This window comes from Ascaphus truei, chromosome 2 (genome assembly GCF_040206685.1).
Source record: "Ascaphus truei isolate aAscTru1 chromosome 2, aAscTru1.hap1, whole genome shotgun sequence".
NCBI lineage: Eukaryota > Metazoa > Chordata > Amphibia > Anura > Ascaphidae > Ascaphus > Ascaphus truei.
Genome location: NC_134484.1, coordinates 119302448 through 119330079, shown reverse-complemented (window position 1 = coordinate 119330079; position 27632 = coordinate 119302448). Strand labels below are relative to the sequence as shown.

Genomic DNA, 27632 nt, shown 5'->3' with positions numbered 1-27632 from the left:
ACACAAGGTAATGACCACAGAAATAAGCATTTAGTTGCTTTTCGACATTCAGGTCAATATCTCTTTACGTTCATTACTTATTAAAATGTTAATACATTTAATAGTTTTTAAATGCCACTAATTTATTCATTTTACAATTCCTACAGTATGTACGTGTAACCCGGTCCCCCGGTTTCCTGTTTTATCCATACCTCCATGTATGATGCGGGGGGCATGGTTGTTGGCAGGCTGCCAGGAAAGGCAGGGTGTGCTCCCATGGCTCCGCGGCGGCCCGAGCATTCAAGGCCTTGCCATTTTGAAAGTTGTGCATGCGCAATGGAGTTGAATAGTGCGACGGCCATCATGAAGGTCACGCATGTGCAGGAGAAGGGAGTAATTACCAGCAGAAGCTCCGCGGGGAATACAAACCCCATAATGTTATAGGGGCAGTCAGCTGACCGCACCCCACCAATATGGCTGCAAGATTCTCCTGCTGCAAAGGAGATACATTTTGTGCGCTCAGAGTGCGATGAGAGCAGTTGAGATCCGGACAGAGAGGGCGCAGGTAGGGTCCAGGGAGTAGTGCTCCTTTGAACTAGGCCTGATACCCCCAATTTCCCAGATAGATCCCCTGAGCCCAGTTGATATTGTGAGCATTGCATACTGTAGGGAAAGGCCTCAGATAGGGACCCTTCCACAGTAGTAATAGTGAGAGATATACTGCAGGACATTGCCTGAAGGAGAAGTGCGGCCTGTTGCATGGGAGCATTAAAAGACTCCTTGATAAAGACTAATTACAGGGGTGCACTCCAACAGGAAGCCCCTCCAGAGGCATCCGCCTACGGATTCACCCAAGAGAGGAACAAGAGATTGCGGTGCGGAACCATGTCGCTGATCCGAGGAGTTCTACTATTTGTCCTGGTCTGGACTAAGACCAGGGAGGTATAAACCACGTGCACCAACGGGCCCCAACACAGGGAAGCGTGCTATCCCCCACACACTCTTTGGGGGAAGGAATAGCTGGTGGACACTCAGTAGTTAAGTGCCCAGGCAATCCAGAACTCAGAGGATTGTTATGATGCATTGTTTTTTTTTGCATACTGTATTCCCTCACACTTTAGAGCACAAATAAGCTATTTTCTAATGATTATCTTTTACCAAAAATAACCAACTACTGTACTATATAAAGTCTGCCAATTATCAAATTTACTGCTCTGCAGAGGGTCTTACTAGTCAATGTGAAAGACCTTGCAAATATTTGGTGAGGTACAGACCACTGCAATACTAATTTACTAGCCATGAATTGATGGTTGAGCAAATATTTAATGTATCAACTGTTTTGCCATTATCTCTCCAGGTGCAAAACAACAATATTCACCTATCAGAACTGAAGGAGTGGCTCTGTGATAATGTCACTGCTTTCGAAGTGCACAAATTACTACATATTGTATGTCAGTAATATACCGAACAGTCAATAATATCATATGTTTCAAAACACTTAAGAGGAGCCAGTACAAACATTGTTTTTGAAACATTGGTATTTCGAGATAATAGTAGTAGTAGCTACAGAGAAAAAGTAACATTTTGACACCGTAAAAGAAATGTGAAAATGCAACATTAAATACATATTAAATGCACAATTTGAATCCAATTTTTGGAAATTAGAGAAGATTTCCAAAGTTTAAAGCAGGGGTGAGCAAACTTTTTAGACCGAGCCCCCCTTTTCATTCATGAAATTGCCCGGGTCCCCCCTGCCTAATGTAAACCAAAATCACATGAAAAAGAAAACTGTTATTAAACAGTATACAATGTAAATACAAATATATCTAAATTTCAACAGCTTGCACTTGCAAAATTATGCTGCGTCCACGCTGCCGCTGAGAATGGTGACATCACCAACTCTCCAAGCATGAGCGCAGCGTGTCCTGCATAATTTTGCAAGTTGGGGGCATGGATTGGGGCTGTGTGTGTGTGCACTGACTTTTTTTTCTGAATATTTCTATACATTCATAGTATAATTGATATATAATTGATATAGTGGCAGCCGACCCTTTCACTTGCAGAGGATCGCAGCGAAGCAGGTTGCCAGCGGAGGAGAGCAGGAACACAGCGGTATTGCAGGGCAGACACCAGAAGGAGGGGTGTTTGACATCACAGCACTGAGGCGTGCTCCTCCCCCGTACCTCCGAAGCCCCCGCGCGTGTGCACTCACACCATCACGTGGCCGCCACCTGCACTATCCTGTTCGGCCGCCAGAGCACATCTTCTTCGGCTGCCCGCCCGTGCACAACTTCTTGACCGCCCGTGCACAGCTTTTTTGCCCTCCGGCGCACAGCGTCTGCCGGCCCGTGCACACCAGGTTTTGCCGCACGCCACTTGCGCCCGCTCAAGGGGACACACCTCCCAGTTTGCGCACCGCTGCATTCAATCACAACACACATACTCAATCACAACTAACACACTACACACACAGACAACACAACACACACTCAATTACAACCAACACAGACACAACACACACACTTTCACCTGTGGCTTTCAGAGGTTACCATATAGGGTCCCAAAGTGATCGATCAGCATTGGGAGACAGAACACAGCCTAAGGATCAATATGATATAAAGCAGGACTCAGGTATAGCAAGCTCACAAATTGTCAAGAGCACTGGAGAACTGCTGTCTGCTGGGCAGGGGGGGGGGGGGCATGGGGGTTTGGGGGGGGGGGGGCATGGGGGTTTGGGGGACGGAAGTACAAGCCTGCTTCTGCTCCAATCCCCATAGCTAGGACAAGAGGAGTTGTCTGGGTGCAGGGAAGTCCCGCCCCCGCAGCAAGCACAGAGAAGCAGGCAGCAGAGAAACAGCAGCACGGAGCTTGGAGCTGCCTGGCCTCCCGTGCACAGCTCTGCCCGCCCCCAGGTTTCGCCGCACGCAGCCTGAACCCCTCCCCCCCTAAATAATTTTGCGCCCCCCAGTTTGCGCACCATTGGTTTAAAGGATATATAAAATATTCCAATGGACTTTAATGAACCAACATTTGTTGAAAAATGAAATAGTATCCTAAACAAATGTAACTTTTATTATTGAAGCTTCAAAGATTAAAATGAAGCTCTGTCAAAATGATATGACCAATTTCCAACATAAACTCACAGAATATGTTTTGAAGTATTTTACGAATTACAGTGAAATAACATTAGGAATATATTGATAAGCTCCAGATTGACTTACTCAAATAAATTGAAATGTGTTAAACAAGATTATACTAAGAAATCAGTCTATAGATGGGAAACCTTCTCTATCTGTGCAACTCTTCTACCCAAGCATGTTTTCTATTCATTTTTTAAATCCCGGCTGAAAATTCCCCTCTTAAGGAAGTATCTCATTAAATTATATATGCCTATACTTCTGACCTCAGATGTACTTGTACTACCTCAAATAAATGCACTTCTGCTCCTAGAGTGTGTGAAAGTCTCCCAATATTAGCTTGTAAACTCTTCTGGACAGGCTCTCCATTTGCCCTGTTTTATCATCATTTACTTGATGCTCTTATCTCCATTGTTTGTTCTGTTCCCCCATTACACCACACTGCAGAATGACGCTTTATAAATAAATGATAATAATATTAAGACTATAATCTCCCTGTACCATTATTAGATAACACCAGCAAGGACACCTTCTCTTACCGTGCACCCCAAAACTGGAACAACCTACCAGAGACTCTCACATCCACCACCAGCTTAAGTTCTTTTAAATCTAAGGCTGTCACACATTTTAATCTGGTCTGTAACTGTTGTATACGCCCATAATATATATATTATCTTTAACTGTGCATGCAATGTCTTGTATATAATGTATACCCTGCTCATTTATGTAACTATTTGTAAACATGTATTATTTGTCTTAAACTCTGTGCCCAGGGCATACTTGAAAACGAGAAGTAACTCTCAATGTATTACTTCCTGGTAAAATATTTTATAAATACATAATGAAGGGGAAGCTTGAAGCACTGCAGAATGTATTACACCGTATTGCATCAAGCTATGCTGAGCTGTAAGACTCATGAACCTAATGTGTGTATATGTTGTATATATCTTCAAACACCTGTGCAGCCATTTAGTTTAAAAAAAGCCTTTATTATGTATTGCTGTTCAACAGCTCTTTTATGTGCCCTAATAAACTCAAAGCTAATAAACATATGCCAGCAGCTGCCACAGCAGAAGGTGATTGCTAAGGTATCTTACTTGTCCCTTAGGCCTGATCTCCCTCTCTGCATTGCCACAAGAGTACTGTATGCTTACCCTTGTACTATTCATAAGACTGCACCTATTTTCTGCTGGTGCTCAGCGTGACAAGAGACCAGCATGTACATCAGGCGTGACACAGCTTGTGCAGACAATTGACCCATTGCTGAAGGAGCACAGAGCAGTGTAAAAATGCAGAGTGGGCTGAGCTGCTGCTGATTTTAACCAGCTGGACAGACGGTGGAAAGGCAGCTTTTGAAATGTATTATTAAAAGGGAGAATCTAAAAAAATATTTTGCAGCTCTGTTTCAGGGAGTGTGCACTCACTGTGTCACCTTGTAGCATTCCTTAAGAACTGGAGCACAGCAGGACTGCTTCACTGGAAGTCCCCAATAGGTCTTACCACCTGTGTGAATTGGTGGAGGAATGAGCATGATCATGTTGCACCAGCCTTTGTGCAGGTGTTTTCTTTTAACTGAATTAACCTGAATAAACACTGAGCTTTTATCAGACTTAAACGTCAAATCAAGGATGGTGATAACAACAAGGTTTAATACACTGTATTTAATTGCTCTATCACAAAGTGCTGCGTACAAATATATCAGGGAACTATATGTAATATGTAGATACAGTATATGCATTCTTATTTAGATCATAGCTGTGTAGTGTTTCTGAAAGATTCATAAACTGACACAACATGCTGTGCTGACAAATCGGTAATGTTAATTAACTACTTTTGTCACAAATAGTTTGATGCAATGTGTGGTTTTGTAATCCGATCTTTTGCTTTAAGCACTTAAAGTTAATTTACTGAGCCTGTGAGGATTTTTCTTGAAAATAAATACAGATGTAGCCAGCAGGACATACTGTGTACAATGCACCAGAAAAGGCCATTGTTTTAAATCAGCCGAGCAAGAGAGAAGGGTAGGTCTAATGCACTATTTCACCCAGTTGGTGCAATAATGTTGGTGACATTTTTACATCCGCCCATTAGTGTTTGGAATGAAAGACAAGGATACAGTTGTGAGATGCAGCATTCAGTAAGGGCAACATCTGTGTCAGAGGAAAGCTATTGAGACATGTACCATTAAATTAAGAAGTTAAATGAAAACGGACAACAAATAAGACATAGATAAAGTAATATTTTCATAGAAACATTTTATTATTTCTTGTATCATTTATTACTTTTTAACAAAACATCAGAGGTATAAAAAATGTTACATTAAGTGGACTATCCATGAAGAATATGGATATTCTGGATGAGTGCAATGATAGACATTTGAAGGCTATAGACACGCTCTGCAAGTATATTATAACATTTGCATCTTTCTTTACCTTTCTTCCCCACTGATTGTGGAGGTTAAAATCATTGATTTACTCACATATTATTATATCGTTGCTCCAACTATGAAACCGTTAGCATGTACTAAATCTATTTATTTACACATAAGTCATAGCAATTTCTATATAATCAAAACCATATGAGTTATGTTTGATTGCATTTATGAAAGGAATTTTAAATCTTACAGAAAGTAGGAGTTTGTTGCATAAAAGTGGCATTAGTTCTAAACCAATTTTTTTTCCATTGCAGATCAACTATTCTTAGCATTTTACACTCATTAAAGAAGTGGCAGCTTTGCTGATAATGATTAACAACAACATTCAGTAGATATTCAGGTACAGGAACATGCTTCAATCTGATATACCAGTACTAAAAGGAAAATTAAATGTTCAGGTTGGAAAACATAAGTCAGGTAGTACCTAATTAATGATAATTTTGATCAAGCTTTACAGTATTGTATTGTTTGTACAAAACACAGCTTCAAGTACCATTTCTTCATTTTATTTCATGGAAGCAACCAATAATCCTTTTGGAAAATCTGTGTGTAGCAGCATTGTCCTGGTTCATTTCATTTGTAGCAAATCATGGTCAACTGTGGGTCCTATATAATAAATAATAAGAAGTATTATACTCAAAAGTCTTCAATTGCTGCACATACAGTACTTGTTAAATACCCAGACTATAGGGAGGAGTAGTTCAGGGAGTAAAGACACTGACTCTGTAAACAAATACACTGAGTTTTAAACCAGGGGGACCTGGTTAAGTTCCTGGTGTCAGATCCTTGTGACCTTGGGCAAGTCATTTTACCTCCCTGTGCCTCAGGCACTAGAATCATACATTGTAAGTTCACCTGGGAAGAGACTATGTATATAAAATTTCCTATGTGCTTTTTACCACCCACTATACTGTGATTGTGAAGCACTCTGAGTCACATTGCGAGAAAAGTGCTATATGAAATGCAGTTATTAATATTTTTTTATTATTATTGCAATCATCCACTATACTGTGATTGTGAAGCACTCTGAGTCACATTGCGAGAAAAGTGCTATATGAAATGCAGTTATTAATATTTTTTTATTATTATTGCAATAACTTCATATATAATAAATTCATATATCAACAAGGTCCATCTATTGACTCATAACATAATGTATTTCTATTCACAGGAGAAACCAGGAATCTGGGTCTGTCTCCCACTGTTTTTTACTATAGTCTATACTTTTTTATTTTTAAGAGAGTTCCTTAGATTATGCTCTTATGTTACTAATTAAGTGTTACATCTACGTTACATAAATACATGAAATATACCTATCTGGAATACTGTTACACATGCCAAGGTATTTGCTATATTGTAAAATTAAGGTAACATATTTGCGTTATTTCTATTAATATTCCCTATTAGAGTTTAATTTAGCAGTAGATATTACAACAGTCTTTTTGTAACTACGTAAGAGCAAAGTCTGTTATGGTTTAACACACTAAACAGGCGTTAACTGCTGTTAACATGAATGGGAGTTATGCTTATTTATGAGCCTTAAACTGTAACAGATCTTAATAAATGAGGGCTCATAACATGTTACATAAAACAGGAACGGACATTATGTACCCCATTTATATGCAAAATCAACGTCCAAACCATATCTCATTAGCATAGGCTTAACGTCACATTTTGTAGCATAAGTTTGCGTTTTCTTCCAATAATGTGATGTTAACTACGTCTTCTTCATTACTTTGATCCAGAACGCAAAATAGGTATTTTGCTGGAGTGTAGAGAAAGTCGTCTGTTGAATAAATCACGCCTAACTATGGCGTTACAGCAACAGAGACGCTCCAAAAAGCCCTATTTCAGGGTCTGGTTGGGAGTAGTGCAAACTTTAACTATGACTTAAATAATGCAACTTTAAGTTCCCATGTTAGCCATAAAAGATTTTAAAACATAGGCAATGCTATGATAATGCCTCATTTGCAAATTATTATTCCTGACATCTGTTATAATTAATGCTATGCTCATTATTTATTTATAAAAATGTTTTACCAGGAAGTAATACATTGAGAGTTAATACATTGAGAGTTACCTCTCGTTTTCAAGTATGTCCTGGGCATAGATTTAAAATGACAAATAATACATGGTTACAAATACAGTTACATAAATGAACAGGGTATACATTATATACAATACATTATGGGAGAAAACATGGCTTAATGTTACTGTACGTTATTGTCCTTTGAGGATGCAGCATTACAGTGAATGTGATGTTAACTTACAGTAAGTTTACATTTAGATAAGTTGCTTGCAGAGATTTGGCCATCTGGCCCCTGGAGAGCAAAGTCTTACCTATCATCAGCCATTTTTATTCTAATTGAAGAGGATGGAACTTGTTCACAGTGGAAAAAGTTTTTCAACCACCAGCATTTCTCAATCATTTCTGGTAAACCTGCAAAAAGATATAGTCCTATAATAGTAAGGAATGCCAAGTTACAGGGTACCTTCTGGCATCGGAAAACACTTTAGAGCCCATTCTAGTGCAACAACTATCCCGAATACGCTTTGAAAAAATATGTAGTAATTTTTTTCTGACAATGAACTTTTTCAAACTATTTATATTAATTAGCAGTCTTATTTTTATGTTTAGGTTATATACAGTATATAAACATACATACATACATACATATATAAAATATGTATGTATGTAGGTAAGTATATAGCGCCAACCATGTATGCAGCGCTTTACAACATTACAATAGGTGGTAAATAAGATGCATTACAATGGGAATAAGTGCAACAGGTACATGACAACATACGGCTAAAGGACACCCTGACCCCAAAAGCTTTCAGTCTGAGTGTTATGTTGGAAGTCTTAATGACACAGGAGTATAAAGTGCATTATCTTCTTGTAAAGTCTACATTTTTGAGAACACAAGAAATAGCCATTATGTCCTCAGTGTTTGAGTTCTACAGTTCAATAGCAGTTATCAATAAAAAAAAAATATTATTTTATGGATAGTAAAAGATTATTGAATTTAAACCATAATGAACAAACCTCAATTTGTATATTTGAGTTCATAGAACAAAAAGAGAGTGAAAATCCTTTTTTTTTCTGTGTCTGTTAATCAAAAGCGTTACAAAAGATATTGCAACTTTAAAATTTATGTTTAAACATACACATATAGAAGTTTTAATTTTTTTTTTTAACAATACCTTGGTTTGACTTTTCGTGATCCAATTGGATTCCTGGGTCAGAGCTATTAGAAGAAACACTGGATTCTGAATTGAGACGAGCTGCAGTATAGATGAGAAAAATAAGTTATAGAGCAGAGGTGACTTGTGTAGGAATTATACATTTTGGCTAAAGCAAAGAGTAAACAAGTTTTAGATTTCTCTACTTAAGAATATCATGTAGACCTATTACTTTTAAGAAAGTTTGTACCTCTGTAAAACTGATTTTTTGCTAAAAGGCAACCAGCTGATGGAACAGATGCCATAGTCCCCAATTCAAGCAACACTGGTATCAAGAGCAGTGGTAAGAGGCAGCAAAACTATACCTGTGAGACAAAAAAAAAAGAACAGAGACAATTATATTTAATTGCCAAACAGTACAAAATGGAACAGACTGCTGTTTAAAATCCCAAAACTCAAAAAGAATAGTGACATGTCAGTGCCAATATGAACCATACAGTACACAGATGGTTCTAGGTCATTAGAGACACTCACAACATTAAAATTCAAATGTATTGCAAATGAAGTAAGTGTATACACATTTAAGTAGTAAAAGTAATTTACAACACATAATAGATTAAACTTCTACATAAGCCATGCAGTCTGTACACATTGAGATTCTATACTCTACCTTCTGTATTGTGTGTTCTGAAGAGTTTTCAAAGCAGTGTATTCCATATGTTGATGTCCAAGTATAAAGTATATTCAACGGTCTACAAGTTACTTCTTAAACTTAGAAGTCTCTGGAAGAAACAGTATCTAATACAAGAAGACATAAACCTCCCTGTACGCTGTATACTGCCTCTAGGGCAAGGTTTATATACAGAACGCTGGCTACAGTAACTGCAGTGAAATTTGAGCTGACAAAATCTTTGCCAGCTTGTGGGAGGATATTTAAAACAGTGCTTGCAAAAGAAAGTTTGACATCTGTGATAATCAAATTTAAGGGGATGGGACTTGCTCACAGAAAAAAAGATAAGCATTTGTTAAGTAATAGTCAAGTTATCATGAATGTACAATAACAAAATAGTGTAGATATTGTACTCCAACTGTACCAAGTATGCAATAGAAAATGTATAATATTTTATGCAATCCAAGAAAAATAATTTAAAGGATAATTCATTAAGCTGTGGTAATGCCGACCTGACACTTATGCACAGAATCTCCCATTCAAGTCAGTGGAAAAATCTGATGCGGTAGTGTATGTATGTATGTATAGCATATCATTATTTATATAGCGCCATCCGTATAGATAGCGCTTCACAGCAGTAATACATGTGACATAATTCTATGAATAAGTGCTTCAGACATAAAAGTAACATTAGTAAAAAGAGAGCCTGCCCCGAAGAGCTTACAATCTAAGTGGTAAGTGGGGAGAATTTATAGAGACAATAGGAGGGTGTTCTGGTAAGTGCATCTGCAAGGGTCCAAGGTTGGTATTTTATTTATTTATTTATAAAAATATTTTACCAGGAAGTAATACATTGAGAGTTACCTCTCGTTTTCAAGTATGTCCTGGGCACAGAGTAAAACAAAATAATACATGGTTACAAATACAGTTACATAAATGAACAAGGTATACATTATATACAAGACATTGCATGCACAGTTAAAGAAAATATATATTATGAGCGTATGAAACAGTTACAGACCAGATTAAAGTGTGAGACAGCCTTAGATTTGAAAGAACTTAAGCTGGTGGTGGATATGAGAGTCTCTGGTAGGTTGTTCCAGTTTTGGGGTGCACGGAAGGAGAAGGAGGAACGTCCGGATACTTTGTTGAGTCTTGGGACCATGAATAGTCTTTTGGAGTCTGATCTCAGGTGATAGGTACTGCATGTGGTAGGGGTGAGGAGCTTGTTCAGGTAGCTGGGTAGCTTGCCCAGAAAGTATTTGAGGGTGAGACAGGAAAGGTGAACTTTGCGCCTAGACTCTAGAGATGTATAGTATCAGCCATGGAGTTAACCATATGCTTCATTAAAGACGTGTTTTAAGATGGGTCTTAAAGGTGGATAGAGAGGGTGATAGTTGGATATTGAGGCGAAGGGCATTCCAGAGGATGAGAGATATTAGGCGGAATAGGGCTTTAGTTACAATGTCAAGGGTTGATTTATGGCAGGAGTGGATCCCAGTGGCAGGAACAGCAGGCAGTAAGAAAGCATAGTCGGGGTCACAGGAAGGGGTCCAGGGCAGACGGCAAAGTATCGCAGTCGGGTCACGGGCAGAGTTCAGCAGGGAGGAGGCAGGAACAGAACGGACAAGGCAATGGCAGCAAGGGATCGGCAACAAGGGAACCATGCAGGTGCTGGAAGAACCAGTATAAACAGGCACTGATTGACAGGAAGGGGAGGTTTAAGTATAGCAGGGTTCCTCCCTCTGTACCCTGGTCCCCAGTCCCCTGCTTACCTCCGCTACAGCAGGGGGAACTCGCAGGCGTTACAGGAAGGTTGAGGCATGCGACTCCATCGCGGGAGGTTCCCGGTGGCTCCCTTGGCAGGGCACCGCCATGTTGAAGTGCGCACTCATGTGCAGGGAGGTCGCGTATGCGCAGGGAATCTCTTAGGGCGGACATTAAAGGCGCAAAAGCGCAAAGGCCCCGCAGGGACTACAGCCCCCAGAAGGCACTGGGCTATGAGTCAGGTGCAGGCTAGCAGCCAACTGCGCAGCAGGATTCCCCCTGGACCAGGATTGTTACTATTCGCGTGCTTGGAGCACTCCAGTTGGAGCTGCAACAAGGTTAGGGTAGGTTGTGTAGGTGAAGGGCGTCTGTGACCCCTGCACTAGGCCAGAGACCCCCTAGGCACCAGCTAGGTCCCGACTCACTGTGGTTGCTTGTGGCTGCTGCAGGGACCTCCATAGATAGGGACCCTGTCCTGTAACTCAAGAGTAAGGGAATAGCCAGGACGCGGCTGTGACCTGGCCCATGGCGATCTGGGACCGGATCCTCATACCATTACATACAGAGACATTCTTCATGGGGGAACCGTCCACATGGGACACCAACCAACATAGAGGCGGAGGCTTTGAGGATGACATTGCTGGATCCATGGATCCTACCTTACAGTATTAGCGCAACCGGGTGTTGGAGCACCCGGCAGGTACCTCACCTCAACAAGTGCACCAACTGTACACACGCTAGTGGGGCAGCACTGTCTCACACACTTGGGTGGGAATTGCTACTTGGGGACACCAGGGTGGTTGGGTGCCCAAGTGCCTCAGGACGTTGAGGGATTATCTCACCCATGTGAATGGACTTGGAAAGGGTAATTGTAGAGTACGACCGTGCGTGGCCTGGTGGTGGGACTGTGTATGTCTACTATTTTTTTGCATGTAGTAAAACTGTTACACTTAGCCACATGTGTTTTATTGCATGGGGTCCTGTAACGGGTATACCCCACATAGTAGGATCCCGTACAGAAAGAGGCGCTACCGATTGACAACTCAGGCACATCCCAGGCTCCCAGCACCGGAGGCTCAGGCCTCCTGTGAGCCGCAGGTATGCACCACATACGTAGTAGTAGCCATATCTCCCAGGGGATGGGGGAAAGTGCACTACATAAGGTAGGTGGGGAGACAGCAAACAGGTGCAGGGTATCAGGTCTCAGAGGTGGAAGGTTCTTTTAATGAACTAACAGCAGTTACCAGCAGTCCCAGTGGATGAGTGGGGGAACTGCAACTGGGAGCAGCACTTCAAGGAAGAACCTGACATACAGTACAAAGGGATACTGTAGCAAGAAGACATCTTTGAACGGAACGCAAGAGTCAGGAAGGTATGTAGCGAGACATTAGGGCTGAAATTTAAGCAGGGGCAGAAGAGTGGATAGCCTTATAAAAGAGGAGGAGACATTTTTAAGTTATGAGTACTTCAGTATTAGTTGATATCTTTTTTATTTGGACTAATAATTGATACTACAAGACAAGCTTTCGAGAGTTCTCATTTCTTCCTCAGATCAGCAATACTCTAAGCCAGGGGTGCGCAAACTTCCTGCACTGCACCCCACCTGCCTGCTCTCTTCCTCTGTCGTGCCCCCCCTCACCTGAAATGTTGCATCAAATTACGCTGCATGGTCATGTGACGTCACGTCTCCATGGCAACGGGCGTCATTTGACACTGTGTTGCCATAGAGATGCGTGACTGAAGCCGGGTAAGTAAGTTTACAGAGGCTCTTAGCGTGGGGCCTCTATAAACGCCGTGCCCCCACCCCCCCGAAAAGTCTCATGCCCCGCTGGGGGGGCGCGCCCTCCAGTTTGCGCACCCCTGCTCTAAGCAATGTACAGAATATAGGATTTGATTGGAAGCCAGGAGAAGGATTTTAGCAGGAGAGACGCTGAGACAGATTTCGGAAAGATTAAAGTGATTATACACTGGCGACACACTTTATTCGAGCTCGGCTAGTCCCACGAATTTGGGTATACCCGGGTGTATTGAGGTTTGTGACTGTTTTCTGCCCGAGTGCATTGGGTTATTTTCCAGGCAGGGATTGAAGCATTTTATTCCCGCTGGCTGCAATACTGCACAGTATATATATATATACTGCATTACAATTCATGAATTTATGCCATCTGGTAGACACGCGAAGCATTGCAGCCTATTAAATCCTAATCATTATCATTTAACAGATCAGCCGCCCGTCAGCCAGGCATGAACCCAGGCTGGGAAGGCAAATGCAACGGGGCTTGTCAGAGGTGAGGAGCGGCGCATTCCAGGTATCTGCCAGGTACATACTGGGTATTTGCTCGAATAAAGTGTGTCGGTGCAGTAGCTGCTGCATTTAGGATAGATTGTAGGGGAGAAAAGTATGAGGCTGGAAGGCTAGACAGCAGAAGGTTGTAATAGTCAAGACAGGAGAGAATGAGGGCCTGTGTTGGCGGTTTATTAATAGAGTGACAGTAAGGTGTATCTTTGCAATATTAAGGAGCAAATTGACAGGTTTAAGCTATAATATTAATGTGAGAGGAGAATGTGAGGGAAGAGTCAAATGTGACACATAAGCAGCGTGCTTATTGTGCAGGGGTATGATAGTTCTTCCAACATTAATGGAGAAGGGCTAGGAGGAAGTATGAAGAGCTCCGTTTTTGACATCTAATCTTTGAGTTGGCAGAGGACCATTCATGATAATATAGCCAAGAGACATTCAGAGACTTTGGTCTGTACAGCAGATGTAAAGTCAGGGTTTGAAAGGTAAATGTGTGCATCATCAGCATAGAGTTAATATTTGAACCCAAAGATTTGATAAGGTCACGTAAGGTAGTGAGAATTTGTAAAGAGAGTTTGTAAAGAGAGAACTGACACCTAATGTACACCCACAGAGGAGGACAAGATGTTAGCAAATTAAACACTGAAAGTACAATGGGAGAGGCAAGAGGAAATCCAAGATAGAGCTATGTGAAGGATACCATGGTTATGGAGAATGTAAAGAAGAAGAGGGTGATCCACTGTATCAAAGGCCACAGAAAGGTTGAGTAATATACATAGGGTGTAATGACCTTGGTGTTAGACTGCATGTAGGTCATTAGTTATTTCGGTGAGGGCAGTTTCAGTGGAGTAAGCAGTGCAGATGCCAGATTGTAGGGGATCTAGGACAGAACAGGAGGTAAGAAAATGGAGCAAGTGAGATAATACAACATGTTCAAGGAGTTTAATGGCAAAAGGCCGAAGGGAGACAGCCAGGTAGGGTGAAGTTTCTCTTCCGTTTATCATCCACAGATGAATGGTCAGACGGAGCAAACTAATCAGTCACTTGAACAATTCATCCGATGTTTCATTTCAGACACTCAGGACAACTGGTCAGAGCTCTTGCCTTGGGCCGAATACTCACACAATAATCTGCGAAGTGAGTCAGCACGGGAATCACCAGTCTTTACTAATTATGGATTTAACCCTTCAGCTCTTCCTGCTACAGGACCCAGATCCAGGGTTCCAGCAGTAGATAGCAGGATTCAACATCTGCAGGAGTCATGGGAAAGAATTCATGAGAATCTCCGAAAAGCGGTGACCATGCAGAAAAACAGGCAGAACGGCATCGATGTGGAACACTAGCATACAATCTGGGTGAAAATGTATGGCTGTCCACAAAAAATATCCAACGAAAGGCACCCCACAGCAAAATTGGCACCTAGATATATTGGCCTGTTTACCATCATTGAGAAGGTCAATCCTGTGGCCTACCGGCTACGTCTGCCAGTATCCATGAGAATTCCATCAGTGTTTCACCTCAAACGATTTGTACAGGATTCTTTGTCTCCTGCTTCAGTGCCTCTCCTGGAACCTGTTCTTGTGGAAGGACAACAGGAATTTGAGGTTCAGACCATCCTGGATTGCAGAATGACCAGAGGGAAGCTCCAGTACCTGGTCCACTGGAGGGGTTTCAGCCTTGAAGAGCATTCCTGGATCTCCAGAGATCAATTACACGCCCCTAGGCTGGTTCGGGCCTTGCACCGGAAGTATACCTCCAATCCATCTTTGAAGCGCCCGGAGGTCGCATCTGAAGGGGGGGTACTGTGAGGATCGGTCTTGGGTCCCAACCTTGTTATGTGAACGGTGACTCCACTGGTGACGCGCCTCACGCTGACAGGATTGTGCGTAGGTGCTGTTCTACTCTTGTCAGGCAAAATAATTCAACCAGGAGTTAACACTGACAACAGGATAATTATAAAATCCACTTCACCTGCGGTGCTTACTCTGCCTCCTGATGATTGAGTGGGCAGATGGCAATCAGCACTCACAGCCGTTCAACTCAGATTGGTTCTGCTATCTAAGACAGACATCTTTTTCAGCCTTGTGCCTTTCCCATGATTGGCGTACAGTCCTTTATATGCTAACCGATCCCTGCTACAAATCGTCTGAGGATTGTAGTCCAAACCTGCGATGAAGTGCTATCCACAAGCACCCATCTTGCCATGTCCTGCTTTGCCTTGGGCAATTCTGCTAAACCTTGTCTTGTCTCCTAGTACCCTTGACCTCGGCTTGTACCTAGACCCCAGCCTTCTCCTATCCACGACCTCGGCTGGTATCAGGAATCCCACCAACCGTACATCTCGACCTCGCCTACGGACACCTATGATTCTACATCTCCAACCCCAGACCATGGCGAGTATCAATACTATCCTACGTCTCCAACTCTGACATGGCCACAAGACTAGAGAAAAGCACACCAGATGCAGTCTCGCAGCTGTGGGTTGGCGTATTCTAATCCTCGCCTCATCCTTGATAAAGAACGCACTAGCGTTCGAAACGCGTTGGATTTTATGTCTATGACACATTAAAGTTTATTTTTTGAACTGGGTCCTCTCCTTGATCCCGTCGGATCGTGCGCTCCTTCCCATTCTCTGCATTCACTACCACTGGAAGCTGCACATCCTGCCAGCCATAAACCGAGAAACTGTGAGTACATTATTGCTACAGGGGTACTTCCAATGAGACTGATCGTGGGGGGGTTATTCCTACCCATTACCTGTCTTCAGGAGGTTTTGTTAACCCAATATTGCTAGCTACTACTTCAATTCATCATTATTGGTTCTGGATTATCCTTGGATACTGGCATTGGCTATTATTGGTTATCATACCTTGCATTTGAGCGCTTCTTCATCTCTATATAATCCCCACCTCAGCCTCGCGGTTCTGTCCTGTTTGTGGTGAGAACCCATTACAGGAAGGAACAGGCACATCCGCAGATCCGGCGGAGAAAAAGGGGGTCCGAGATGCCCTGCAGCCTAGAGAAAATTGAGGATTTATCACACGGATGACAGAAAATAATTTTAATAACATTTTTATCTGGTCTGTAACTGTTACATACGTGTAAGCCTTTAATATACATCTTCTCTAACAGTGCATGCAATGTATTGTATATAATGTATACCCTGATCATTTATGTAACTGTATTTGTAACCATGTATTATTTGTCATATTAACTATGTCCAGGACTTACTTGAAAACGAAAGGTAACTCTCAATGTGTTACAGTATTTCCTGGTAAAACATTTTATAAATAAATAAATACAATAAATATCCAGAGGGCCCAAGACAGAAATCGTGTTACCCAAAGAAGTATCTGTCAGGTGCCAACAGTGAGGAACCCTCAACCGACCATAACAGGGAAGTGGAGCCGGCAGCCAATTAGAGCGTCTATCCCTACTCTGATTGGTTCAAGTACCATGTGACAGAGGCTTTCAATGACGTCACATCCTTTCTCCCCCAAGCCTCTGTCACATGGTATTTGAACCAATCAGAGTAGGGATAGACTTCCCACGCTCTGATTGGCTGCCGTACCATGTGAGTCCGGCCATGTGTCTTTTCATGACGTCATCTTAAAGGCAATTGCAGCAAAGCCATTCTGATTGGCTGTGCTGTCATTGCCTTTAAGTGACGTCATCATTTTTTTTTACATCGGCCAAAACACATGGTTTTCACGGCCCAATCAGGGCCGTGGGAACCATATGACGAAAATGTGACGTTATAGGCCTTTAAAAGCCTATGTCATCTCATTTTGAAGCCAGACGCAGAGGAGGAAGGACCTCCTCTGAAGAAAGAAGACCAGGGCGTGGATACGGACGGCAAGAAGACCCCGGAAGAAGGTAGAAGAATATTGATGAAGATGGATTACAACTAGAAGACCCCTGGATTGTCGTGTTTTATTATTTTCATGTTTATTATTTTATGGTTTTTTATTTTATGGGTTCCTGTTCGTGGATTGATTCATGAGTAAGCTGATCAACGGGAGTCGGTGGGGGCAAGTAATGGTAAGTTAACTAAAGAAATGTATTTAATGTAACTGTTTTTTTTTGCTTTTTCATGTCTTGATTTTTTTTTATGCATATCATTTCTTGCCACTGTATGTATATATGTATGTATGTCTAGAGAGATATATACATACAGGGTAAGAAATGATAGTGTTTTTAAAGCTTGATTTTCTGTATTGTAAATGATTGTGGCTATGCTGCTATGCATAGATGTGTGTTAAATGTATTTTATTATTAGAGAGATGTAAGTTTTGGGCTGTATGCTGTACTGTAGGTTATGGAGAGGCTTGCTTTAGTATATTGTAAATGTTGGTGTCCTTTTTAGTATGTTTTGAACTTGTTCTCTGTTACGATAGCTATAGTTAATTGTGTAATTGGTATGGATGGTATTTTAATTGTTTAGGGATGTAATTCATGTGTGTTTATTCATTGATGACTTTATTTGCTTACATAATATAGTTCTTGTGATGTCAGGCTATTTGAGTTGGATTACTGTATTGTTAACATTGATTTGCAGCATCTACATGTAGTTTACATGTTATGCTACATGTATACACTGTAAAAGCAATGTTTTAAGTGGCATTTGAGCCTTCAGACTGAATGATTAAATGAGATTTGGTTAGGAAATTGCTTTTTAATTCATTGAAGATGTTATGCATAAGTGGTGTTGCCATTGCAGGATGGCTTCACCCCTTAATTACCTTTGAGGTTATTACCTGATAAGGTGATTAAGGGGTTCATTGGTATGTTAATGTAATTGAGATGTATTGCCTATTTATTATTTTGGCAACGGACCCCAAGGATGATGCTGGCGACGGAGCTGTCTTATTGATGAGGTTAGTAGAATTTTCTTTATTTTATTAAGGTATTTAATGTGTTTAATAATGGCCAAATAATGTATTATCCCTATGTGGATAATAGTTATTTGGCACATTATTGTACTATATGTGCTGGGGGAGGGGGTATTGGCCGCAAGGGTATTTGGTAGGACTCCCCTGTGGGTAGTGGGTGAGGGTGGTTGGGGGGGTTAGTGGGGGAGGGTATGTGAGTGATGGTAGGTTAACCCCTTAATGACTGTAGCGGTTAATAACCGCTATGGTGATTAAGGGGTTAGGGGACATTACATTGGATGTTTTAATTATTGTGTCTGTTTTGCAGAAGCAGATGGGGCATGGGCAGGATGAAGATGAGGACGGCCTTCATCGTGGCAGCTGGACATGGGTGGTGAGTACTATATATATTTAATGTATTTATTGTTGTTTATGTATTTTACATACACAGGGGGTGTATGTTGTGTATTGCAATGTTTATTGGGGGCAAATGTCTCCAATAAACATGCTATTCTGCCTTAACCCCTTCATTGCCTTAGCGGCTATCCGCTATGGTAATGAATCAGCATTTATATATTTTTAATAATATTGTGCGGAAGCAGGGGACCCCTGAGCTGAACCGCATTAATTTGTGTCTCAGAGACCCCCTGCTTCCCGAATTACAGGCCCCGGTTTGGGGCATCGGTTACAGTGTCGCCGCCATATTTATAGCGGGCACGTCGCGAATGGGACGCTATAAAGATGGCGGCGACACTGCCACCCGATGACACATTCCGGGGCCTGTAACTCGGGAAGCAGGGGGTCCCTGGTCCACAAAGTGATGAGGTTCAGCTCGGGGGACCCCCTGCTCACTGTATTATTAAATAAATATTAATGCTGCTTCACTACCGTAGCAGATACCCTGTAAGGTAAGGAACGATTCTTTATTGATGTGTGTGTTTTACTCATAGTGTAGATGTGCAGAGGGTCTCCGGAGCTGAAGCGTTTTTGTTTTAGGTCCGGGGACCCCCTGCTTCCCGAGATACAGGCCCCTTTAGGGGGTGCCGGTATCCCTCTGCTTTGTGTACATGCCGCGGTCACGTGATCGGGACCTTGAAATGCAGAGGGATACCGGCATCTCATAAATGGGCCTGTATCTCGGGGAGCAGGGTGTTCCCCGACCTGAAACCAATGCGGTTCCACTCCGGAGACCCCCTGCACATGTACACTATGAATAAAAGTTGTTTAAAAATACTTTATTTGTTGCCCATGTTTGCGCTGAGAGAGCAGCTTGTCTCTCTCTGCTGCAAACATCTATCGGCAGACAAGGCCTATCGGAAGGCTTATCGGAAGCCAGCCTGTATCGGCACAGGCTCATTGGCAGCTTTGCTTTCGCAGTGCTTCGGCAGGGATCGGAAGGATTCGGCCCTTACTGAATACTGCGAGGGCAAATCGCCAAAAAAAGGCCGATCCCCCACCTATCCGCCACACTTGGTGAAAAGATTTTATCGGGCCTTACTGCATGAGGCCCTAAGTTCCTGTGAATGTTGTACAAATGAATATTTGTTAGAGCATTATCTCCTATATCTTAAAAATTGACCTTTATGTATCCCGCAAATGAGGGATCTGGGGTGTCTGCACTTTGCATGCAAAAAGGAATTACTAGAATGGGGCTTAGTAAAAATTTCAGTTTGTATAGCAGTGTCAGGGTCACCATGGAGTGTCACGTCAAGATAATTAATCGAGTGCATATCAGTTTCAAATGTAAATTTAAGATTAATATCATTAGTGTTAAGAGTGTGAATAAAAGTGTGTAAATTATACAGTACAGCTCATGGAGTTAATAATACGATCAAAAATCAGTGATAAGGCTACTCTAGCAATAGAAATGAATACTCTGAAGACAGAACTGATTAAGTTTAACTCCATGGAACAATTTTCCCATAATGATAAAATCTTACTTCAGAATATTGAAAAAATGGATAAAGGAGTTATAATGAAAAATAAGATAAGTTCTCAAGAGACAGAACTGATTATGAAAAGAATCAGGTTTATTTCTGGGAGAAACCGGTCTCTACTCGGGACCAGACTTAGAACTCCCTCTCACTCTACACCTCGCAAATGGACACAGGATGAGGATAATGTTGATTAGAGGCCACATACTAAATCCATTTTGAAATCATCACATTCAGAACGCAGGTCTAGTTTTGACACAGATTCATCAGACACGACTGATAGACCATCAGTGTCTTTTTCTAAACATGGACAACATGATAACAGAGATTCTGAACGTGGTTATTTCAATAAGAGTTATATGATGAGCTCACGTGATGACCAGTCTAGACCTATTCCCCCAAACACAGATAACACACAGGCAAAAAATGGAAGAAGTGCAGAAGGGGGAAGAAGAACCGGGAGACTCACCGGCTCCGACAACAAGAGGAAGAAATACTTTTAGATCCAACTAAGAGTAATGTTATCAACATTTCCGATACAATATTGACACCCCAACAGACTTTACTTTTGAACAAAGGACTTAATGTTTCCCCCCAGGAAGACTTTGATTTATTCTCCACAATTATTGATCTTCAAAAATACACTAGGAAACTGGCACTTAAGAAATTATTTTCAAAAAAAGTTGATGCTTCCATGAATCTGAATGTTGATTTAAACGATTGTGATTCTGATAACGAGTCGACAAAAACAAATGTATGTTCATTTGGGGAAAATGTCTTCAATCTTGATATGGAGATCCTTTATCAAGAGGGATGTACTGATGTTGCAGCTGACTCCCCATTCTTTGGCCATACAGATTCCGGTCTAAAGAGAAAGTCATTATTTATTCCTAATAGCTCCATGGGTCCCTGTATATCCACCTTTGAGAGGTAGGTAGACAGGGACCTTAGGATTTTGTCTGAAGGTTTTTCTTTTTCATTTCCTACATATGACAATCTCACTAGACAAGAGAGGATTGATCTCGACATATTAAGACATGACAATACCATCACCATAAAAAATGCAGACAAAGGGGGGGGCAATTGTAGTGCAATCATCTCTTAAATATAAAGAGGAAGCTTTAAGACTATTAAGTGATACTAAATTCTATCTAAGATTGAAGACAGATCCCACTAAGATTTATTTTGAGGAGCTGCAGAATCTGTTGGAATTGGGGGATGTACTATATGTTTTGAATTCCAAGGAAAGACAGTTTTTGAATTTTGATCATCCTATCGTACCGGTGTTCCACCATCTCCCAAAGATCCATAAATCACTAGAGAGCCCACCTGGGCGACCCATCGTCTCTAGTATTGGATCTTTGGGAGATGGTGTTTCCCGATATGTAGATAGGTTTCTCCAACCAATGGTGCAGACTCTGCCCTCATATATTCAGGATACTACAGCCTTACTAATTGCATTAAAGGATATTACCTGGATAGATGGATTTAGATGGGTCACCATGGATGTCACGTCTCTTTACACGATTATTGAACACCAGCATGGTTTACAAGCCATTTATCACTATCTTCAATCTTCTTCACTTTCTATAGCACAGATCACTTTTATTAATGTTTCTATTTTATTTTTATTAACACACAATTATTTTTTATTTGACTCACAATTCTTTCTTCAGAAAAGGGGCACGGCTATGGGGACATTCTTTGCTCCATCATATGCCAATCTCTTCATGGGTCTGTGAGAGTCTGTTCACATCTATGGTAGCACTAACACTTTCCGTTCTAATATTATTTTCTACAAACGGTACATCGATGATTTGATTTTTACTTGGGATGGTGATTTAGATAATTTACACACTTTTATTCACACTCTTAACACTAATGATATTAATCTTAAATTTACATTTGAAACTGTTATGCACTCGATTAATTATCTTGACGTGACACTCCATGGTGACCCTCACACTGCTATACAAACTGATATTTTTACTAAGCCCCATTCTAGAAATTAACTTTTTGCATGCAAAGAGCAGTCACCCCAGATCCCTCAGTCGCGGGATACATAAAGGTCAATTTTTAAGATATAGGAGATTATGCTCTAACAAAGATTCATTTGTACAACATTCACAGGAACTTAGTTCCAAGTTTTTGGCGAGGGGTTACTCTCAGGAGGACATACATGCAGCCTATGTGAATGCTGAATCTATGGATCGGACCAACCTAGTCCAATACAAAAAACGGAAACAGAATAACTTTCGGGACAACCCTTTATTCATTACTAAATTCAATAAACAAGCACATCAAATACGCAAAATTGTTTCCAGACATTGGGATGTATTGAAATTGGATTCTGATTTCGATTCTATCACTAGACACGGTCCTAGATTTGCATTCAAAAAGGCCAACACATTGGCCTCATCCATATCCAGAAGTCTTTTTCAGTCGCGACATCAAAAACCTTTGGGTAATATACCAAAAGGATTTCATAAATGCGGCTTCTGTAGGTGGTGTCGATTCGCAGAACCTACAAAAAGATTACATACCTTGTACCCAAAAACCAGATATAAGATTAGAACTTTAATTAATTGCCATACAAGCTATGTAGTATACGTTATTATGTGTGGGTGCAACAAAAAGTATGTTGGCAGAACTATCAGGTCATTGAACATTAGAATTTCTGAACATGCTAGACTCATCACCAAAAAAGATGTCACACATCCAGTGTCTAGACACTTTACAGAGTGTCCACAGGGTGGGATGAATGATTTCCGATTCTTTGGTGTCGAACATGTACCCATCAATGTCAGAGGTGGGGATAGACTTAATGTTCTCAACAGAAGGGAAATGCACTGGATTTTCTCTCTCAATACTCTTTACCCACATGGATTAAATATAGAATGGGAACTCAAACATTTCCTTCAGGATTAAGTTCTATACTTCACATCATTCCTCTTCATTCCTTTCTTTCCCCCCCCTTTTCCCTCTCCCCCTTTCCCCTCTCCCCCCCCCAATCATCCCCCCCGCCCTCCCCCACCCACCCACCCTCCTTACCCATATGTCAATATGTGGTTCTTATATTTTGTATTTATATTATTCATGATTATATCTTATATCATTTGTTTCTGTCACTTTTCCTTTGCTATTCATCATGCATTTATCTTTGGGATATGTATTTTATGCATTTCTTATGAGATCGAGCATATATATGGTTGATTCTGGCTTTGCCAATATTTTGTTTTTAATATGAATTATTACCAGCTTCATCCCTTTTCTTATATATGTGTTAACTTTATATATTATACATGTATTGAAGTTACCAAGCACGAATCTGGTTTTATCTGTATATTATTTTTCTCCTGCTATGGACGTGTCATCTTCTGCACCTGCTGATCATCGGCTGGTGATCAGGTTACACAGGTGTTCAGACTTTGGCACGCTATATCAGGTTTACCTGTCCACTGGCGGATCACTCTTTGACAAAGCGCTTCGGCGTGAAATGCGTCAGAGGATCCGCCAGAGGATCCGCCAGAACTACACTACTATGCTCCAATAATTTTTTTTTTTTTTAGTCACCACTTCAGCCTTTGCTGCTATTCTTTCATACGGCGGTGCATCGTTCCTTTCTCTGGTGGGAGGAGTATCATCTCTCAGCAAGAGGTTCGCAATTGCCATAGAGAGGTGGAAGTCTCTCCGAATGAGATTCATTATCTCTGCATAGAGCTGAATGCCTCACACCAGGAAGTCAACATTGTCCGGACAGAGGTGGACATGTCGCAGAATGAGGTTCATACTCTCCACGTAGCACTGGATGACTCACACCAAGAGATCAGCAGTTGCTCACAGAACTGGAAGTCTCTAAAAAGTAACTTCACAGTCTAGCTGAGGAGCTGGACATCTCACAAAAAGCTGTCTACAGTCTTAGTATGGATCTTAAAATCTCTCAGAAGGAGCTGCAGACCCTCAACCTATAGATAGATGTCTCACACCAGGAGACCGGGAGTCTCAACTCAGAAGTGCGTAAGTGGAAGGAGGACTATGAAGAGGCCCTCAAATTTATAGAGTCTATAAAAAGAGAAAATACAAGACTGAAAGAAGAAAATTCTGATTTGAATGACCACGTCAATGAAAAGAAGGAAAATCTGCACGAGCTACAAAAAATAATGAAACTATTTGAATATGAAAAGTTAGAAGCATTGGAGCAACACACACAAGCAGAGCACCTACTGCAGAAGCAACTGCAAGGTCTGTGTGTGTATCTACAGATTGCTGAAGAGAAGCAGCGATGTCTGCAGGAAAAAAATCTGCAGGCTGCTAAAGAAGTACAAGTGCTGCAGGAACGTCTGATTACCCAGTGTGTCCTCGCAAAGCAGCATGAGAAACTGAGGGCTACCCTGAGCATCACCAGAGAATTATAAGAGGCCAAGCTTAGAGGCCAAGTGACTTGGTACAAGAGGGAGCACAAGAAGGTCCAGAAACGGAGGCAAGCAGCAGCGGCCCAAACGAAGAAATCCGCACAGCTCTAAAATATAATGAATAATGCGTTGATCCACCCTCATAACAAGCTCCTGAAACAGGATTCTCTCGCTGATAAGCTAAACGTCTTAAAATGGGAGAAAAGCAGCAGAGTAATTCAAAAGTACTACAAAGCTCTTATCCAAGCAAGGTTGGAAAGAGAAATATATCTGCGCAAATGCTCTGCAGCGCTCACCATACAGGCTGCCTACAGAGGAATGAAAAATCGTCTGCTAAATAGCCAGAATAAAGCAGCCTGCCTTCTCCAATCCATATGAAGTATGCAACGTCAAAGAAAGAATTATGAACTTTTGAAGTATTGTGTAATCTTATTCCAGTCAAATGTTAGGAAGTGTCTGCAGCAATGATACTACAAAAAAAATGAAGGAAGCTGCTGGTGTGATTCAATCCAGATATAGGTTCTATGTCACAACCAAGCAAGCTGTGCACTGTTATAAACGCACCCACAATGCCATCTCAGTACTACGATCGGCTTTCCACACATCCGGAAAGAAGGACCCAATTATGACTGAGAAGCGCAATTTCAATACAGTCATGCTACTGTAGCCCCAGGGCCCAAGCCATATTCCTCACAATGAAGATAGCTGCTACGAAGATACAGTCTTTGGCTAGATTGAGACAGAAATGTATCATTATATATATATATATATATATATATACAGTGGTTGACAATACACCCAAAAATCTACTCGACGAACAAAAAAATCTACTTGGCCCCTAGCCCCGCCCCCAGCCCGCCCCTTGTCCCGCCCCCAGACTCGCTTTAAAAAAAAATGAATAAATTCCTAGTAAGAACAACATTCGTTTTTGACATTAGTTTATTTATTGTATTACATTATACTACAATTAGTCCTTGTTACGTGTGTGTGTGTGTGTTTGTGTGTGTGTGTGTGTGTGTGTGTGTGTGTGTGTGTGTGTGTGTGTGTGTGTGTGTGTGTGTGTGTGTGTGTGTGTGTGTGTGTGTGTGTGTGTGTGTAAATGTTGGATTTAGAAAAAAAAGCCAGATGTGAATGACTAGTTTCCTGAGATCCAGGATGCCCCTGCGTCACAATACCTAAAGCAGCAATCCCGCCTGGGATCTTACCTGGTCCGCAGTCCCTCAATGTACAGGTACCCTCATTCCCACAATGTTATACATTGGAGAGGAGGTGTTCCTTACCTGTCTTCTGGTTTAGGGGGGATTCCGATGTCTTCCGTGTGAAGCTCGAGAGTTAGATATGGAAGAAAGCAGTATAGGTTATTTCGGTGTAGTTATAGGGCAGTTAAGATATATAGGGTAAATAAGAGATCCAGAGTGTGAGAGAGAGTGTGGGTGAGAGAGAGAAAGAGACAGAGAGAGTGGGAGAGAGATAGAGAGAGACAGAGAGAGAGAGAGACAGACAGACAGAGAGTGAGTGAGACAGAGAGAGACAGAGAGAGACAGACACACACACACACACAAAGTGATTAGCCATGGCATTTAAAGAGCGGCACACACACAGAGAGAGAGAGAAAGAGAGAGACACACACACACACACAGAGAGACACACAGAGAGACACACACAGAGAGAGAGAGAGACACACAGAGAGAGAGACACAGAGAGAGAGAGAGAGATACACACACAGAGAGAGACACACACAGAGAAAGAGAGACACAGAGAAAGAGAGACACAGAGAAAGAGATACACAGAGAAATAGAGATACAGAGAAAGAGAGACACAGAGAAAGAGAGAGAATGAGAGAGACACAGAGAGAGAGAACACACACAGAGAGAGAATGAGAGACAAAGACAGAGAGAGAGCGACAGAGAGAGGGAGAGGGCGACAGAGAGAGGGAGAGGGCAACAGAGAGAGGGAGAGGGTGACAGAGAGAGGGTGAGGACGACAGAGAGAGGGTGATGGCAACAGGGAAAGGTTGAGGGCGACAGGGAAAGGGTGAGGGTGACAGGGAAAGGGTGAGGGTGACAGGGAAAGGGTGAGGCAACAGGGAAAGTTTGAAGGCGACAGGGAAAGGTTGAGGGCGACAGGAAAAGGGTGACACAGGGAGACGGTGAGGGCGACAGGGAATGGATGAGGGCGACAGGGAAAGGGTGAGGGTGACAGTGTGAGGGCGACAGGGAAAGAGTGAGAGCAACACGGAGAGGGTGAGGGTGACAGGGATAGGGTGTGGGCGACAGGGATAGGGTGAGGGCAACAGGGATAGGGTGAGGGTGACAGGGATAGGGTGAGGGTGACAGGGTGAGGGCGACAGAGAGAGGGTGAGGCGACAGGGAAAGGGGAAGGGTGACACAGGGAGAGGGTGACACAGGGAGAGGGATAGGTTGACACAGGGAGAGGGTGACAGGGAGAGGGTGAGGGTGACAGGGAGAGGGTGAGGGCGAGAGGGAGAAGGTGAAGGCAACAGTTAAAGGGTGAGGGCGACACAGGTAGAGAGTGAGGGTGACACAGGGAGAGGGTGACACAGAGAGAGGGTGACACAGGGAGAGGTGACACAGGGAGAGGGTGACACAGGGAGAGGTTGAGGGTGACACAGGGAGAGGGTGAGAGGGTGAGGGCGACAGGGAGAGGGTGAGGGCAACAGGGAGAGGGTGAGGGCGACAGGGAGAGGGTGAGGGCGACAGGGAAAGGTGAGTGTGACACAGAGAGAGGGTGAGGTTGACACAGGGAGAGGGTGACAGGGAGAGGGTGACAGGGAGAGGGTGATGGCGACAGGGAGAGGGTGAGGGCAACAGGGAGAGGGTGAGGGCGACGGAGAGGGTGAGGGCGACAGGGAGAGGGTGAGGGCGATAGGGAAAGGGTGAGGGCGACACAGGGAGAGAATGAGGGTTACACAGGGAGAGGGTGACA

General features: G+C 42.2%; 1 protein-coding gene across 3 annotated transcripts; it reads right to left on the bottom strand.

Moving 5' to 3' along the window:
* Positions 1–5354: 5354 nt before the first annotated feature.
* On the bottom strand, positions 5355–9624 carry PPDPFL (pancreatic progenitor cell differentiation and proliferation factor like). 3 transcript variants are annotated; one of them, XR_012798609.1, is made up of 5 exons: positions 9404–9624; positions 8984–9098; positions 8755–8835; positions 7821–8008; positions 5355–6156 (listed from the first exon to the last, which is right to left on the bottom strand). XR_012798609.1 is itself a non-coding variant. In XM_075584467.1 (5 exons), the coding sequence occupies exons 2-5, from the start codon at positions 9036–9038 to the stop codon at positions 6144–6146; spliced, it is 267 nt and encodes an 88-aa protein (XP_075440582.1). In that variant the 5' UTR covers positions 9039–9098; positions 9404–9612; the 3' UTR covers positions 5355–6143. The 3 variants fall into 3 exon arrangements, 2 of the variants coding, with proteins under 2 accessions (XP_075440582.1, XP_075440586.1); XM_075584467.1 differs by having other exon boundaries at positions 7891–8008; positions 9404–9612; XM_075584471.1 differs by having other exon boundaries at positions 7891–7990; positions 9404–9604.
* Between the last annotated feature and the right edge of the window lie 18008 nt (positions 9625–27632).

Coding starts and splice junctions, on each gene's coding strand:
- PPDPFL (XM_075584467.1), bottom strand. CDS start 9,038: ATGGCATCTGTTCCATCAGCTGGTTGCCTTTTAGCAAAAAATCAGTTT. Junction 8,836..8,983: donor AAAAAATCAGTTTTACAGAG/GTACAAACTTTC, acceptor TCTATACTGCAG/CTCGTCTCAATTCAGAATCC. Junction 8,009..8,754: donor TCACGAAAAGTCAAACCAAG/GTATTGTTAAAA, acceptor TTACTATTATAG/GACTATATCTTTTTGCAGGT.